Below are 15153 nucleotides of genomic sequence, written 5' to 3'. Positions count from 1 at the left end.
CCCAGGTCCCTAGAGAGCACTCATGGAGCAGCCCAAGGGCTTGGCCTTGATATGCTTAGTTCATGATAAGAACCCAGCCCTCGGCTCCCAGGGACACCTGTGAAGATGCCCAGTGGCCCTTCGCCAGCCTCAAACCACCTCCAGCCGCCCCCAGCCTGCCTGTTCCAACAGTCCTCCTCCCAGCACAGCCTGCTCTATCTCTCTGTGTTCAGATGTGATGGCAGCTGGCCCCTGCTTAAAGCCCGTCCAGGGACCCAGCCTCCTGCAGACCCTGACCACCAGCCCCTCTGCCTTTTCAGTCCCCGACAGTGCCACCCATGCAGTCCATGCTCCAGCCTCAATGACCTCCCTCCAGGACTCATCCCAGGCACGGTACGGACACCCCTGTCCATCCTTGCACTGACCACCATTCCATCTCTGCCTCTGAAAGGGGCTGACAACCCCCCTGGGGGGGGGGGCAGGACAATGTGCCTTCCTTCTCTGGGGAGGCCCTGCCTACAACTCTCCCCAAGTCCCACAAGCAGTCAGGCAGTCTCGAGTGCAGACTCTTGGAAACAAAAACAACATGGCACTGTTCTCTGACCTAGCGCCTAGTAAGTGATCAGTAAGTATTTGTTGAAGAAATGGATGAATCACTGAGCTAGTAGGAAGCTCCAGGTGGGGCTCTGTGGGGGTATGGGGACAAAGTGGGACCACAGCCTCCTCACCAGGAAGGATGTAGGGGTACCTACTCACCATAGTTGGGCTGGCCCACACAGCCTTCCCCAAGAGGGCCAGCAGCAGAGGCCACATTATCATAGCAACAGCCAAACTGGGAGCCCCGACACTCACTGGGCTCATTCTGCTGAGCCTGGGGCTGTTGGGCCTTGGGTGCCTGGGGAGGAAGCCCAGAGTTGGGAAGTTGGCTCTTGGCAGGGACTCTAGGCGGCTTGGGGGAGGAGGACAGGAAGAGGGAGGAACTGAATTAGGAGCCCATGATGCAGAACCCCAGCCCCAGGGAAAGGTCAGATGAAGCCCCTGCACACATACACCCCCACAGACCAGCCCAGGCCCATCTCAGAAGCCCTGTGGGCCTGTAGGCTTCAGGGACTTCCTTTCTCCAAGGCCAACTTGCAGAGAGCCTGGGTCACAGTAGCATTGAGCAGGCTCGGGGGCTGGATTTCTGTCCCTCGTGTGAACCAGACACTTACTGTGGAAGCCACTGCTCTTGACCCCGGCCTTCTCCTGGTGTTGTCACTGCTGTAAGACCCTGCACAGCCAGCTTGATGGGGCCCCTCAGCCGCAGACACCCCATCAGGGCAGCACCCGTACCTAGACAGGCATCACATAGCTGTCTCTTCACCACCCAGCCCTGATCCCCACCCTTCCAGGGCCCCTGAGCTTCCAGGACCTAGGCTCTGAGGCTCCCTGTGCTGGGGGGCTGAGCAACTGAGGATCCGAGTGGGAGACAGTGTGTCCCTGCACACGGGGCATACTATTTTGCACGCCGAGTCTCTGCTGCACCCACCAACCACCCGATGGCTGCCAGAGAAACAGCAGTAACACAGTAAGCAGAGCCATACCCCCATATGAGGTCCTCAACTCACCCCTCCCACCATAAACCCCAGGAGGAAGTTCACTGAGCCTGCCCAAATACCAAGTCCCCAGGAAGGTTTTGCAAAATCACAGGAGATGGGAGATGGGACAGAAGAGGTGTCAATGGAACCCGTTGCGTGCTTCAACTCCATCAACCAGGAGATGGGAAGGAAGGTGAAGGAGGAACATATCGGAGCACCTTCCCTGTGCCAGGCACCATGGGACTGCTCCATCCTCACAGCAACCACAGCCAGGGGCTGTCATGGTTCCCAAATCTCAGCAGAGGAAGCCAAGATCAGAGAAGTAACTTGCCCTGATCCCCCAGCACACAGCTGGTAAGTGGCTGAGCTGGGAATCACCCCCTGGCTGCTGGCCCCAAAGTCTGGGCTCTCAGCACCCCAGCCCCAGAGAGACTGACAGATTGGTTTGGATCTAAAAGCTAGAATTACATCCCACGTGCCTTCCCAGAGCCTCAGACTACACCTCAACAGGCTAACCTCTACAGTGAGAGCCCAGATTTTTACCCCCACTCTGCGCATTAGGAAGATGAGCGACAGGAAGCCGAGTCCCCAAGACTGCAGAAGGAGGGCAGCTGGGAGACACCTCCAGAGTCCCATTCCTGAGCACTGCAAACCCCAGCCCCACCCCCCTCTGCAGTCACTGCCCTGCCCATCGGATACCACCTCCCCGCCCCCCCTACACACACACACACACACACACACACACACACACACGTTTCATCTTTGACCTGGTAAAGAGGAAGAGGCCCATACCTGCTCTGCTGACATGAGTCTCCAGGGCAGCCCTGCCACTGCGGCCCAAGAGATGCGGTGTGGCCATCAGGACAGCACCCATAGGCGCTGTGTCTGCAGTCTTGGGGTGCCAAGCCAGACTGCAGGGGCTTCTGGTGTGGGGACTGCGGCAGAGCGGGAGCTGGGCCTGCCAGGTGGAGGCCCTGGGCTCCTCTGGGGTTCCCCTGGACCAAGGGCTGCTCCTGGGGGAGCCACCACTGGTGTCTAGAATCTAGAAAGAAGAGGAAGCAAAAGACACATGAGCCATCCACTTGGCTGCTTGCCTCTGTGTCCACCAGACCTGCCTTCTCCATCCCCCCTAAACCACTTGCCCCACCTGGAACCTCCATCTCCTGGGCTCTGGGTTGGGGGCTTCCATTGAGCTTCTTACCTGAGGCAGGGGCCCCCTGAGGGCCCAAAGACATCCAGGGATCCCTGGGGCTGGTGTGCACATCCTGCATGCTGGGGACTTCTGCAGGGAGCAGGCAGTCAGGCCTGAGCAGTGGCCACCCTAACCACCATGTGCTCCCCTCCCGCTGCTCAGGCAGGGCCTGAGCCACTGAGGACAGCAGAAATGAAAATGAGCAGACCTGTGATTTCATAAAACACCCTTCTCGTGTTTTAAGAGTCTTTAGTCACTTAGAAAAAGCTAATGTTGGGACACCTGGGTGGCTCAGTGGTTGACATTTGCCTTTGGCTCAGGGCCTGATCCCAGGATCCAGGATCGAGTCCCACATCGGGCTCCCTGCATGGAGCCTGCTTCTGCCTCTCTCTGTGTCTCTGTCTCTCATGAATAAATAAAATCTTTAAAAGGGGGGGAAAAAAAAAGAAAAGAAAAAAAGAAAAAAGAAAAAGCTAATGTTATGTGTTCAGCAAAAAGAAAAGCCAGATATAAAATTAGTATCTATGTTTGATCCCAACTACATAAAACAAAACCAAAAAAAAAAAAAATGCTTTTAGATTGAATTGATGAAAAGACAAACAATCCAACTTAAAAATGAGCCAAGTGGGGCACCTGGCTGGCTCAGTCCGTGGAGCATGTGACTCTTGGTCTTGGGGTCATGAGTTCCAGCCCCATGTTGGGTGTAGATATCACTTAAAAATCTTAAATAAAAATAAAAAATTTTAAATGGGCAAAGAACATGTACAGACATTTCTCCGAAGAAAATATACAAATAGCCAATAAGCACATGAAAGGATGCTCAGCAGCATCGATCATTAGCAAAACACAAATCAAAGCCACAGTGAGAGATACGCCTTCATACCCACGAGAAGGACTCTAATAAAAAAGCCTGAAATAATAAGTGTTGGTGAACAGGAACCCTCATGCCTTGCAGATGGAAATGCAAATTGGCATAGCCACTGTGGAAACAGTTTAGCAATTCCTCCAAAAGTTAAACATAGAACCATCAGAGAGCCCAGCAATTCCACTTCCAGGTATACGTGCAAGAGAAATGAAAACAGAGGTCCACACAGAAACCTGTACGTGGGTGTTTCTAGCAGGCGTATTCATTATAGCCAGAAGCCGGAAACAACCCAAGCACGTATCCACTGATGAATGAATAAGCAGATTGTGGTATAACCTGTATAATTACTAACAGCCATAAAAAAAGGACAAAGTGCGCCAGCCTGGATAAACCTCAGAAACGCTCTGCTGGGTGAAAGAAGGCAGGCACAAACCTGTACTATTCCTTTCACACGATATATCCAGAACATGCAAATCCAAAGAGAGAGAAAGCACATCAGGCTACCAGGGAAAGAGGGTAGGGTTAATGAGGAGTAATCAGTTAATGGGTACAGCGTGCTTTTATGGGTGATGAAATGTGTGTTTGTACAACATTGTGAGTACACAATGCCAAAGTGCATGCTTTACCATGGTTAACTGTATGTAATATGAGCTGCACCTCAATAAAAAAAATTAATATTAAAAACAACAGAATTGTTTAAAACATACACACACAATTTGTTTTTTTTTTTTATTTATTTATGGTAGTCACACAGAGAGAGAGAGAGAGAGGCAGAGACACAGGCAGAGGGAGAAGCAGGCTCCATGCACCGGGAGCCCGATGTGGGATTCGATCCCGGGTCTCCAGGATCGCGCCCTGGGCCAAAGGCAGGCGCCAAACTGCTGCGCCACCCAGGGATCCCTACACACACAATTTGAATGATAGATGAAGGGATAGAAGAAGATCATGGAAAAGGCACATATAACAAAATAGTAACTCTAGAGTTTAGGTGTGGATACACAGCTGCTCACCATGCAGTTCTTCAACTATTCTGTATGTTTAAAATTGTTCGCTATCTTTTCTCAAAAAATTAAAAAGGAATCCCGCCTCAGGCTCCCTGCATGGAGCCTGCTCCTCCCTCTGCCTATGTCTCTATCTCCCTCTGTGTCTCTCATGAGTAAATAAATAAAATCTTCCAAAAAAAAAAAAAGTAGAATTACCGTGTAACACAGTAATTCCACTATTTACCCAAAAAATATGAAAACACTAATTCAAAAAAATATAAATGCACCTCTATGTCTATAGCAGAATTATTTACAATGGCCAAAATATGGAAGCAGCCTATCCATAAATGAATGGATAAAGTGATACACACACACACACACACACACTGGAATATCACTCGGCCATCAAAATGAATGAAATCTTGCCATTTGCAACACAGATGGATCTAGAGGGTATTGTGCTAAGCAAAATAAGTCAGAGAAAGACAAATGCTGAATGATTCCATTCATATGTGGAATTTAAGAAACAAAAACAGAAAAAAGAGACGAAAGACCAGATTCTTAACTGGAGAGAACACACTGATGGTTACCAGAGGGGAAATGGGGAGATGGATAAAGGGGATTAAGAGTAAATGGGGCATCTGGGTGGCTCAGTGGTTGAGCATCTACCTTTGGCTCAGGTCGTGATCCTGGGGCCCTGGGATCGAGTCCCACATCAGGCTCCTCGCAGGAAGCCTGCTTCTTCCTCTGCCTATGTCTCTGCCTCTCTCTGTGTCTCTCATGAATAAAAAATAATAATAATAATAAAAAAGATTCTCTCCTCCCTCTGGCCCTCCTCTGCTTATGCTCCCTCAAATAAGTCTTAAAAAAAAAAGTGCATTATCATGATGAGCACTAAATACAGAATTGTTGAATCACTATTGTACATCTGAAACTAATATAATATTTTATGTTAACTGTACTGGAATTAAACAAATAACCAGGCTTATCTTTCCAGCATGGGGAATTAGATTAGGAGCTGCTTAGAAATATCAAAAAAAAATTTTACCATATTATTATCCAACTTGGTAAACTTACTAAAAATCATGAATTGTACCATTAGAATACGTGAATTTTATGGTATATGATATTTAACCACTTCAAAGTTATTTTAAAAGATTTTTCATCATAAAATGGAGAAAAAAATGCAAAAGACTGAGTAAATATGGAACAGAAATTTTTGTAATGATGCATAACAGGACATATCCCCAAATGCTCATGGTTCTGAGCACTTCGTGGGGGAACAGGAGCAGGGGCAAGGGTCCCCTTCCTTCTATTTGTTAGTGCATTTCAAAATTTCCACAATGGAAATTTCCACTATACTACTATATAATGAGTAAAGTTATATAAAATAAGGGAAGAGGTGCCTGAGAGGGGTGGCTCCGTTAGTTAAGCATCTGCCTTCAGCTCAGATCAAGACTCCAGGGTGCTGGGATTGAGTCCCACCATTGGGCTCCTTGCTCAGCAGGGAGCCTGCTTCTCCCTCTCCCTCTGCCGCCCCCTTGCTCATGCTCTCTCATGCGCTCTCTCAAATAAATAAAATCTTAAAAAAGAAGTGAAAATTCCATCTCCCTCTAGACTATATCTTGCCAGTCCCCAAGGAATATTTTAAAAATAATTTAGGGTCGGAAAAGTCTAGTAGATATGCAGTAAAATGTTTGTTTTCGTTTCATCACCTATCCCATGCAGGCCAAACCCTGGGCGGCGGCAGATGCACATTCTCTCCCCAGTCCAGCCATCTCAAGCACACCTGCCACCTCCAGCACTGTGGTCACAGTCCCTAACCAGCCTGGGAATTTCTGCCTGCTGTCCCTCTGGTGCCGCATTTTAAAAGGCACCTTTCTGCCCAACCCATCCCGCCCATAGCTTCTCCTGAGACTCTCCTCTTCCACCTTCTCAGGCTTGATTTGGAGTCCAGCACCCCTTCCCGAGCACCCTCTGGGCATCAGGCTCTGCTGGGCAAGTGCCTGGCCCTTCATTTTCATGGCTCTTGCCAGCACTTGGATTTCTGCAGCCTGCTCCCCACCAGGCTCCTGCTCCAACTGCCTCCACTCGGGCAGGTGCCACGTCTGTCCTCCTAAATAGCTTTCATGGTGATACTATTGAGCTCCAAAGCTTTCAGTGGCTCCCCTGAGCCTATTAGACAAATTTAATCTGCAGCCAAGCCTTCCATCCCCAGCCCTAAGAGCACCAGCCCCTGGACAGACCTCCTGCCGCCACCCCCACATGTCAGCTGAGGGTGGCTTCTGGTGCCCCTGCTGGCCTCACTTGGAGCATTGAGTACACACATTGAAGTGTGACCAGAGTGATGGAAAAACTGTGTTTTACATTTATTCTAATTAGAATTTAATTTTAAGCTTAAAAACTGACACTTGATTCATTTATTGGAATGCTTCAGTATGGTTGGAACAACTTGGGTGTGTGAATCTACTTTTCTGACTGCACATTCTATAAAAATCTAATTATAGATCAAGTATGCCAGTGAAATTTTGCATCTGAATTAAGATATGCTATGTGAACGATACATTGGATTCAGAAGATTTCTTTTTTTAATCTTGTGAAAAAAGAAGGCAAAATAGCTTACTCATAATTTTTATACCAATTACATGTTAAAAAATATTTATTAGGGTTAAATAAAACATTATTTAAATTTTTAAAAATTTTAAGCAATCTCTACACCCACCCATGGGGGGGGGGACTCAAACTTACAACCCCAAGATCAAGACTGGACCAGCCAGGTATGCCGTTAAATGTAATTCTTTTTTATTTTTTTTCTTTTTAAGTAGGCTCCACACCCAGCATGGAGCCCAACACCTGGCTTGAACTCGGGACCCTGAGATCAAGACCTGAGCTGAAATCTAGAGTCAGATGCTTAATGGACTGAGCTACCCAGGTACCCTAGGAACTTCCCAAATTCTAACTTTTCCCCCATCGTGGACTTCTGCAGACAAATGAAATTGGAAAATGTTTACACACCAAGTGGCTTTAAGGCGGTGGGGGGGAAGTGCATACAAAATCACACACACCTAACAAAGAAGTACACTAAAGATTTATCCCGGGATCCCTGAGTGGCTCAGCGGTTTAGCGCTGCCTTCAGCCCCGGGCGCGATCCTGGAGTCCCAGGATCGAGTCCCACATTGGGCTCCCTGCATGGAGCCTGCTTCTCCCTCTGCCTGTGTCTCTGCCTCTCTCTCTGTGTGTCTCTCATGAATAAATAAATAAAATCTTTAAAAAAAAAATTTATCCCACTAAAGCATGGGATCAGGGCAGTTTCATTTGTCTATATGCTGTTTTCCTAATTTCTCCAAATTTTCCACAATGAACATAGATTGTTTTATAAAACTAGCCATTAAGGTTGTTTCTTTTACAATGCAGCCCGGCCTGAAATCCTTTGTTTCCTACCTTTCTCTCTACATGAATGCCTCTCTGGGGCAGGCTCAGGGCCACCTCTTCCAGGAGGGTGTCATGGCTCTAAGAGGACCCTCCCTGCCTGTGCACAAGGGCCAGGCTGAGGCACCCCAGAATCCTGGCCCGGGGAACCCACACAGCCTCATGTCCACCACTACCAGCCTTTTGCTTCCCAAGCTCTGTGTGTTCAGACACTGTGCCAAGTGACTCACCATAAGAAAAGCACTCTTACTAACCCCATTGTACAGATGGGCAAACTGAGAGGAGAGACGCTCACCTGGGCCACAGAGTTGGTCAGCAATGGAATAGAGATTTAAACTCAGGTTAGCTGTTAACTCCAGGCCACTGGTTCTTAGCTATCGTGTCACATGCCTCCCTTGGAACTCCAGCATCATGGCTCACAGGACACCCACCACTGGCAGGTCCCGGCCAAACACACCTCCCTGCAGTATCAGAAGGCCACCACCCCCACTCACCCCTGAGCTGAGCCCCAACCCGCATTCTTCCTCAATATCACATCCTCACACCAAGCAAGTACTGGCCCCTGGGCCCTTCCTCCTCAGCTCTTCATGCCTGGGACTTCTTCTTTTCCAGTGGGGATGGGGATGAGAAGGGGAAGACCAGGGCAGGAGCAGTGTGTGAGGACAAAGCTTTCCTGGACCACACCCCTTCATCTGCACTCACTCATTCAATAAACATTTACTGACTATCCAGCTCCTGCTAAGTTCTGTGGGGGGCACAAATAGCAGTTAAGGATGTCAGGGACTGGGATGCCTGGGTCCCAGTTGGCTGGTCCCAGAAGGCTCAGTGGTTGATTGTCTTCAGCTCAGGTCATAGTCCCAGGGTCTTGGGATCCAGTCCCACACATCAGGCTCCCCGCAGGGATCCTGCTTCTCCCTCTGCCTATGTCTCTGCCTCTCTGTGTGTCTCTCATGAATGAATAAATAAAATCTTTTTAAAAATTTTAAAAAGGATGCCAGGAGCCCAGCTTCCAGGAGCTCAGCACTAGTAGGCCTAACTAACCATATAGCATCGCAGCAGCACAAGGCAACTAACCCAAGAGTGACGGTAGTTGTGTGGACTTTGGGGGTGGGAGAAGGGTGCTGCCGCTGAGGGGGAGACAGGACTGGCTCAGAGGCTGCACAGACCCACACTGGGCGGACGGCAAAGGCTCCAACAGACACAGAGGCAGGAGCAGAGCATTGCAGGTGGCGGACACAGCACAGGAAGTGCTGGCTAGGCTAGTGGAGGGGGCAGAGGTGGGGCCAGGCCCACTAGAGCCCTCGCATCCCCACCCCCACCCTTACCTGGGGGCAGATGGCAGGGCTGGGTGTTACAGGGCTCCACCTCCCCAGGCTTCCATGGCTGCAGGCTCCTGCAGTGGCCAGGCGGCCTGATGGCACAGGTGACCTGGCGCCTCCGAGTACCCGAGCCACAGCTCCTGGAACACTGGGGCCCACAGGTGGGCGTGGGAAGAGAGGACAGGCTCACCACCAAGAGCACCCCGGAGACTGGGGGAGCCCGCAAGGAAGAGAGGGAGGGGGAAGGTGCCAGGTAACGCATGTCAGGCCCCAGGATGGTCACGGATACAGCCACCTGCCAGAGACCCCAGGGACCAGGATGGGGCAGCAGGGACAAGGGGGGAAGTGGGCAAACACTCACCAGACCCCAGGCGCCCACGTGCCAGGCCTGGTCCCTGATGGGGGGACAGTCTTCATGCACACAGGGCTCAGTGGTAGGGGGCCGGTGCTCCGAGGAGCATGCCGTGGCAGGGAGCAGAGCCCCCTCATCACTCTGGCAAGTGACGTTCCGCCTCCGGACCCCTGCACCGCAGCTGACAGAGCACTGTAAGGGTCAGGCTGTCAGCAGAAGCTTGTGCCCACCCGGGGGAGCCATGCCAGGTCACAGAGCTGGAGCCCCCCGCCTGGCATGGAGGGTGGACAGCACTCTACTGCCCATGCCCAGCGCCCAAGCTCAAAGAGGCTGAGCCACTCTTCTGAGGTCCCGTAGCCTACACCATGCCTGCTGTCACCAAGCTTAGGTACATTCCCACATTCCCCTGTTGAGACTACATACAGGGGCTGGAAGCAGTGACCAGCAGCCCCAGACAGTGCCACCTCCTCCCTCACCCCCAAACAACGTGCCTGGCTGCTTCCTCACACAGAGACAAAGCCTTTCCTACCCCGCCTGGGATCCAGGAGGAGGAAGGGTCCAAACACCTGCTCCTAGTCCCAGCCTTGGCAACAGCTTCTGAGATGCCCTAGCAGGTCATTTTATTTCCCAGGATCTACTTCCCCAGTGGAGGCCAAGCCTCCCAGCCTGGCTCTGCTGTGGCCCCAGGCCCAAGACCCAGGCCCTGACTCCCTCCCCACCCTGCCCCAGCCCCATCAGACAGAGGCCTCACCTCTCCCCAGGGCTCTGCACTCCAGGCTGCACAGCGCTGCAGGTTGCAGGCCCGCGTGGTGGGGGGCTTTCCCGGCAGGCCTGCACACTCTGCCTCCTCCGCGGCCTCCTGGACGCCGGCCCCATCAGATGAGATGCAGTAGACAGAGCGGGACTGGGAGCCACCACCACAGGAGGCCGAGCAGGGCAACCAGGGCCCCATCTTCCAGCTGGAAGGGAGCAGGAATCCGGTAAGGCTGGCCCAGCAGCTGGGGCCAGAGTCCAGGCCCAAGGGAGCACCAGCTGTCACACACAGGAGTGGACTGGGGATCCCCCCAGCCCGGCCCATCCTAACATCTGGGCCTGTACAAGTGGGGGGCAGAAAGCCCTGCACAGAAGGCCAGGCCCCATGCTCTGCTTGCCATCTCTCACCACCAAGCACTGGTCCCTACGATACAGATCCTGGCTGTGCCCCTCTTAGCTTTTCTGTCCTCACCTGTGTTCTCCTTCTCATCAGCGGCCCTGGCACCCCCAGCCAGACACCACTGCCTGTGTGTCTGACCTTAGTTGGGGTTATCTCCCAGAGGGACCATGCTCCCCACATGTGGTGTGGCCCTGCCCAGCCCTGATGCACAAAGACAGGAGGAAAGGCCAGTCCCAACTGCACCGTGCAAAAGCCAAGCCCACCACCATCCTGCAAGGCCAGAAGCCACCAGGGCCATGAGGGCGGAAGGGTTGCTCCAGCCCTGCAGGGAGCCTGCAGATTACCTGTTCCTGCATGCACGCTGGGCCCCAGCAAGATGCCACACTCTGGGCCGGTGCAGGTAAGAGGTCCTTCGTGCATGAACAAAGGCATTGCTGATGCCCACAGGCCCTCTGACCCAATCCCTGGCCCATTTCTTGGCATCTGTCGAGCCAAGTCCCCTGCTGGCTCGGAGAGGGCCTCCAGTAGCTTCCCCCACTCTCCCGCCACCAGCCTGGACATTCTGGGCACTGCTCGGGCACACACGGGTGGACAGGACAGCCCTGGATCTCGTGCTCATGTCCCCTCCCACTGCTTCCTCCAGTCACGGTTGCCTCCTCCTCACTCCAGCCACATCTGTAGGGAGCCCTGGACACCCAACTGTTTGCTCAACACTTAAAGTGCTTAGAGCCCCAACTGCCTTCCCATCCAAGTGCTTGGGCCCCACCATGCGTGGAGGGGGCTGGCAAGGGCCTCACCGCTTGGTCTGCGGGCAGGGGTGAGTGCTGCAGGGGCGGCGGTCAGCCGGCCGCAGCTGGGGCTGGCACATGTGGTCAGGGTAGACCTCGTCGTCAGTGGTGCAGAACACTGCGCGGGACTGGTGACCTGCAGAGGCCCAGCCGCCGAGGGCAGGTGGGCAGTCAGCATTCACCAAATGCATTCTCTGGGCTGGGCACCACTCTGCACACCCCCCAAGTGTCGTCGTGATTAAATCAGCCTCAAATGACCCCCTCCCGGATTAGGTGCCATCATCACCCCCAATTCACAGATGAGGAGACAGGCTGGAGAGGTGCTATCTGCGATGATGGAGCCCTGCTCTGACACCGGGTCATCTGCTTAGGGCCGGGCCTCCGCGGAGAGGCCGCCCCCTTGGGGAAGCCTCCTCTGGTGCCCTTAGCTTGGGAGGGTGTTGGGGGCCCTTCCCGGAGTCCCCCGCCCTGGGTCTCACGTGCCCGGCTGCCCTCACCTCCGCCGCACTCAGCGCTGCAGTCACTCCACGAGCCGTGGCTCCAGCGGAAGCCGGGCCGGGGGCTGCCCAGGGGCAGGTGGTACTCGAAGCGCACGCCGGGGTTGGCCTCCTGGCTGAGGAGCTGTGGGCCGGGGGTCCTCGCTGAGGCCTGCCCTCCCAGGGTGCCCCTCCTCCGGCGCCCCCACTGCCCGCCAGCGCCTCACCTCGACGACCAGGGGCTCGGAGGTGGGGCCGCGAGCCAGGAGCCGCTCTGGCGCCAGGTCCCCCTCGGCCCCGCGCTCATAGCGCAGGACGGTGCTGGCCGCGGGCAGGGCCCAGGCGCCCCCGATGGTCCAGTGCCCGTTGAGGTAGTAATCGCCCAGGACGTTCTTCACCGCTGCGCAGGGGTGAGCCGCTCGGTCAGCTGGGCGGGAGGGGAGCCCGCAGCCCTGCCGCAGCCCAGAGTGGCCCCGACCGACCGCACTCACCTAGGAAATTCCTGCTGGCGGCCACCTCCTCCACGCGGATGCTGGTGGCCCCCATGGGAATGATGAGGATCTGGTTGTAGCCTGGGGTGGGGTTGGGGGTGGGGGGCAAAGAGACTCTAGGACCACCCAGGTCCCTGGCAGCCCAGATGGGCTCAGGGACCTGCAAGCAGGACATGGGCAGGCCGAGCTGCTCCAGGGAAGAGCCCTCCAGATGGGGGAAGCAGCTTTACAAAGGTGGGAAGGGGGGGCAGGCTGGGGTACCTGGTAGGGGACAGCTGGGGACAGAGGGAAGGGTTGAGGAGGGGCATCCAGCCGGCATTACGCTGGGTGAGTGAGCAGAGGTCCTTACTAGCCTGAGCCTACAGGCACACGTGAAAGGCTCCAGCCTCCACCCTGAGCGACCTGAGTGCCCCATCAGATCCCCCTCAGGGTTTCGAGGCTGACTCAGCTGGAACGGAAGACAGGCAAGGAAGGGACAGGCAACAGGCCCTCATCCACTGCCTGCAGATCCCCAGAGGACCCTCACCTCTGCTGAGGTCATTGGAATCAAAGGTGCCCGTGACAGGGTAGCAGGTGGTACCATCACCCCCACACTGCAGACACTTGTCCTCCTCCTTTGATGAGTCTAGGTTGTGGTCACAGCCCACGACCTACCAGGCAGGAACGAGGAGGAGATGAAAGACACCAGAGGGAGTCACAGACACACCGGGATTCGAACCCTGGTTGATGGTCAGGTCAGGGAGGGGCAGTCGCTATTCGCCAGCCATCGAAGCTGAGTGAACACTGGATCTGGCCTGTGGCTGACAATCTACATTTTCTGCCAGCTTAGCACCCATCTCCCCTTTTCTGGAAATGATGCCTCATTTTTCTTTGGGGGCCACCTCTCTCCCAGTTTGGATAGAGCACCCCAACAGTGGGTGTTGGCAAATCAGTGGATTCTATACCTTGCTCAAAGAGAGTGTGGGCCATGGGAAGCCCTCAGCCAAGACAAATCAAAGGCAATCCCAGGTCACTGGAACTCCTGGGAAGAGGGTGCCCTTGCCAGCCAGAGCTTGGACCTGCTGGTGGCCATCTGCACACCTCACAGGACCCCAGTGCTGATCCAGAGGAGAATAAAGCCAAGAGGCAAGGAGACATTTCCAGCACCTGCAGCCAGCCAGCCCATCCCTCCATGGCATTTTCCTCTCCACCCCCTTGTCAGTTTTAGTTCGGTTTCTGTAACTTGCCACCCAGAGGGTTGCTCCTATTGTGGTGCCAGTTTTCAAAGAGCAAAGGTAAGAAGGTCACATGGCATCTGTGGGCCGGGGGTCCTCGCTGAGGCCTGCCCTCCCAGGGTGCCCCTCCTCTGGCGCCCCCACTGCCCGCCAGCGCCTCACCTCGACGACCAGGGGCTCAGAGTTGGGGCCGCGAGCCAGGAGCCGCTCTGGCGCCAGGTCCCCCTCGGCCCCGCGCTCATAGCAAAGACACTCTTTGCTCAATGCAAAGACACCTAAAAGCTGGTCGTCAGAGGACATCAACCTCATGAAAGCCACTGGCCCTGCTGGTGCAGGGCAGGCAGACATCCCCAGACCAGCCCCCCAGGTGGGCAGTGGATACGGGGCCACAACTCACCCGGCAGCTGCCATCCACACAGACGTCCCGTTTGCCAGGCTCACAGGGTGTCCCGTCCACGACGGCCTCCCTGTGCTTGTAGTAGAAGTTCTCCCCCTTGGGAATGCAGTTCAGTTCACACCTGTTCGGGGCTGAGGCAGACAAAGGAGAATGCTGAGATCCCAAGCAAGCTCAGGTCCCATCCTGGGAACAGTGAGGCAGGGCCCAGAAGCACACAAATGGTGGAGAAAGCATCCTTGCATTGGCTCCCCCAAGTGGCTCAGAATCCCAACCCAGCCCTGAAGGAAGCAAAGTTCACAAAAATGATGCCTCTCCGGGGATCAGTGGAAGAAAAATTCCAAAATGAGGAAAAAGCTAGCTGCTTGGAGAGGTCTAGCTCAGCCTTATAATAAGCCTATGTGTTAACAATAAGCTCCTCGGGATCCCTGGGTGGCGCAGCCGTTTAGCGCCTGTCTTTGGCCCAGGGCGTGATCCTGGAGACCCGGGATCGAATCCCACGTCGGACTCCCGGTGCGTGGAGCCTGCTTCTCCTTCTGCCTATGTCTCTGCCTCTCTTTCTCTCTCTCTCTCTCTGTGACTATCATAAATAAATAAAAATTAAAAAAAAAACAATAAGCTCCTCTATGTCAGTTATTAACAGAAAATTACGCACATTGACTATGCCGTAAAGTACGGAGACTACACAATAACGTGGGAGGCCACGCAATGCAGAATGGTACTACATAATAATTACAAACATGTAAGCATATATATAGAGAGAAAATAATGTGGAAAGGGCTAGAATGCAATGCTGGACCAAATCCTATGAAAGGTGTGGGGTCAAGGTCATTTAGAGGTTTTAATTTTTATAGCCATCTAAATACTATATACACGTTGTTTAAGCGACCAAAAGTGCTAATAGGAAGGCAATCTCTACCACAGAGAAGGCAGCCCTCCGT

At 53.7% G+C, this 15153-nt stretch overlaps 1 protein-coding gene across 13 annotated transcripts in view; it reads right to left on the bottom strand.

Moving 5' to 3' along the window:
- Positions 1-15153, bottom strand: part of PAPLN (papilin, proteoglycan like sulfated glycoprotein) — a 35101-nt gene that overhangs the window by 13049 nt on the left and 6899 nt on the right. For 4 of the 13 annotated variants that reach the window (XM_077909911.1, XM_077909917.1, XM_077909907.1 and 1 more), the window contains 14 exons: positions 14216-14346; positions 13131-13254; positions 12605-12685; positions 12341-12513; positions 12135-12258; positions 11647-11773; positions 11194-11259; positions 10448-10655; positions 9706-9888; positions 9351-9492; positions 2758-2925; positions 2349-2598; positions 1191-1311; positions 736-928 (listed from right to left, as the gene is read on the bottom strand). In XM_077909911.1, the coding sequence (XP_077766037.1) occupies positions 736-928; positions 1191-1311; positions 2349-2598; positions 2758-2925; positions 9351-9492; positions 9706-9888; positions 10448-10655; positions 11194-11259; positions 11647-11773; positions 12135-12258; positions 12341-12513; positions 12605-12685; positions 13131-13254; positions 14216-14346 (2091 nt within the window). Of the gene's footprint in view, positions 1-735; positions 929-1190; positions 1312-2348; positions 2599-2757; positions 2926-9350; positions 9493-9705; positions 9889-10447; positions 10656-11193; positions 11260-11646; positions 11774-12134; positions 12259-12340; positions 12514-12604; positions 12686-13130; positions 13255-14215; positions 14347-15153 lie in introns of those variants that run through there. The other 9 variants (XM_077909915.1, XM_077909913.1, XM_077909908.1 and 6 more) reach the window with 8 other exon arrangements.

This window comes from Canis aureus, chromosome 9, assembly GCF_053574225.1.
Source record: "Canis aureus isolate CA01 chromosome 9, VMU_Caureus_v.1.0, whole genome shotgun sequence".
In the NCBI taxonomy this organism is placed as follows: domain Eukaryota; kingdom Metazoa; phylum Chordata; class Mammalia; order Carnivora; family Canidae; genus Canis; species Canis aureus.
This window is presented reverse-complemented; position numbering and strand designations above follow the sequence as displayed.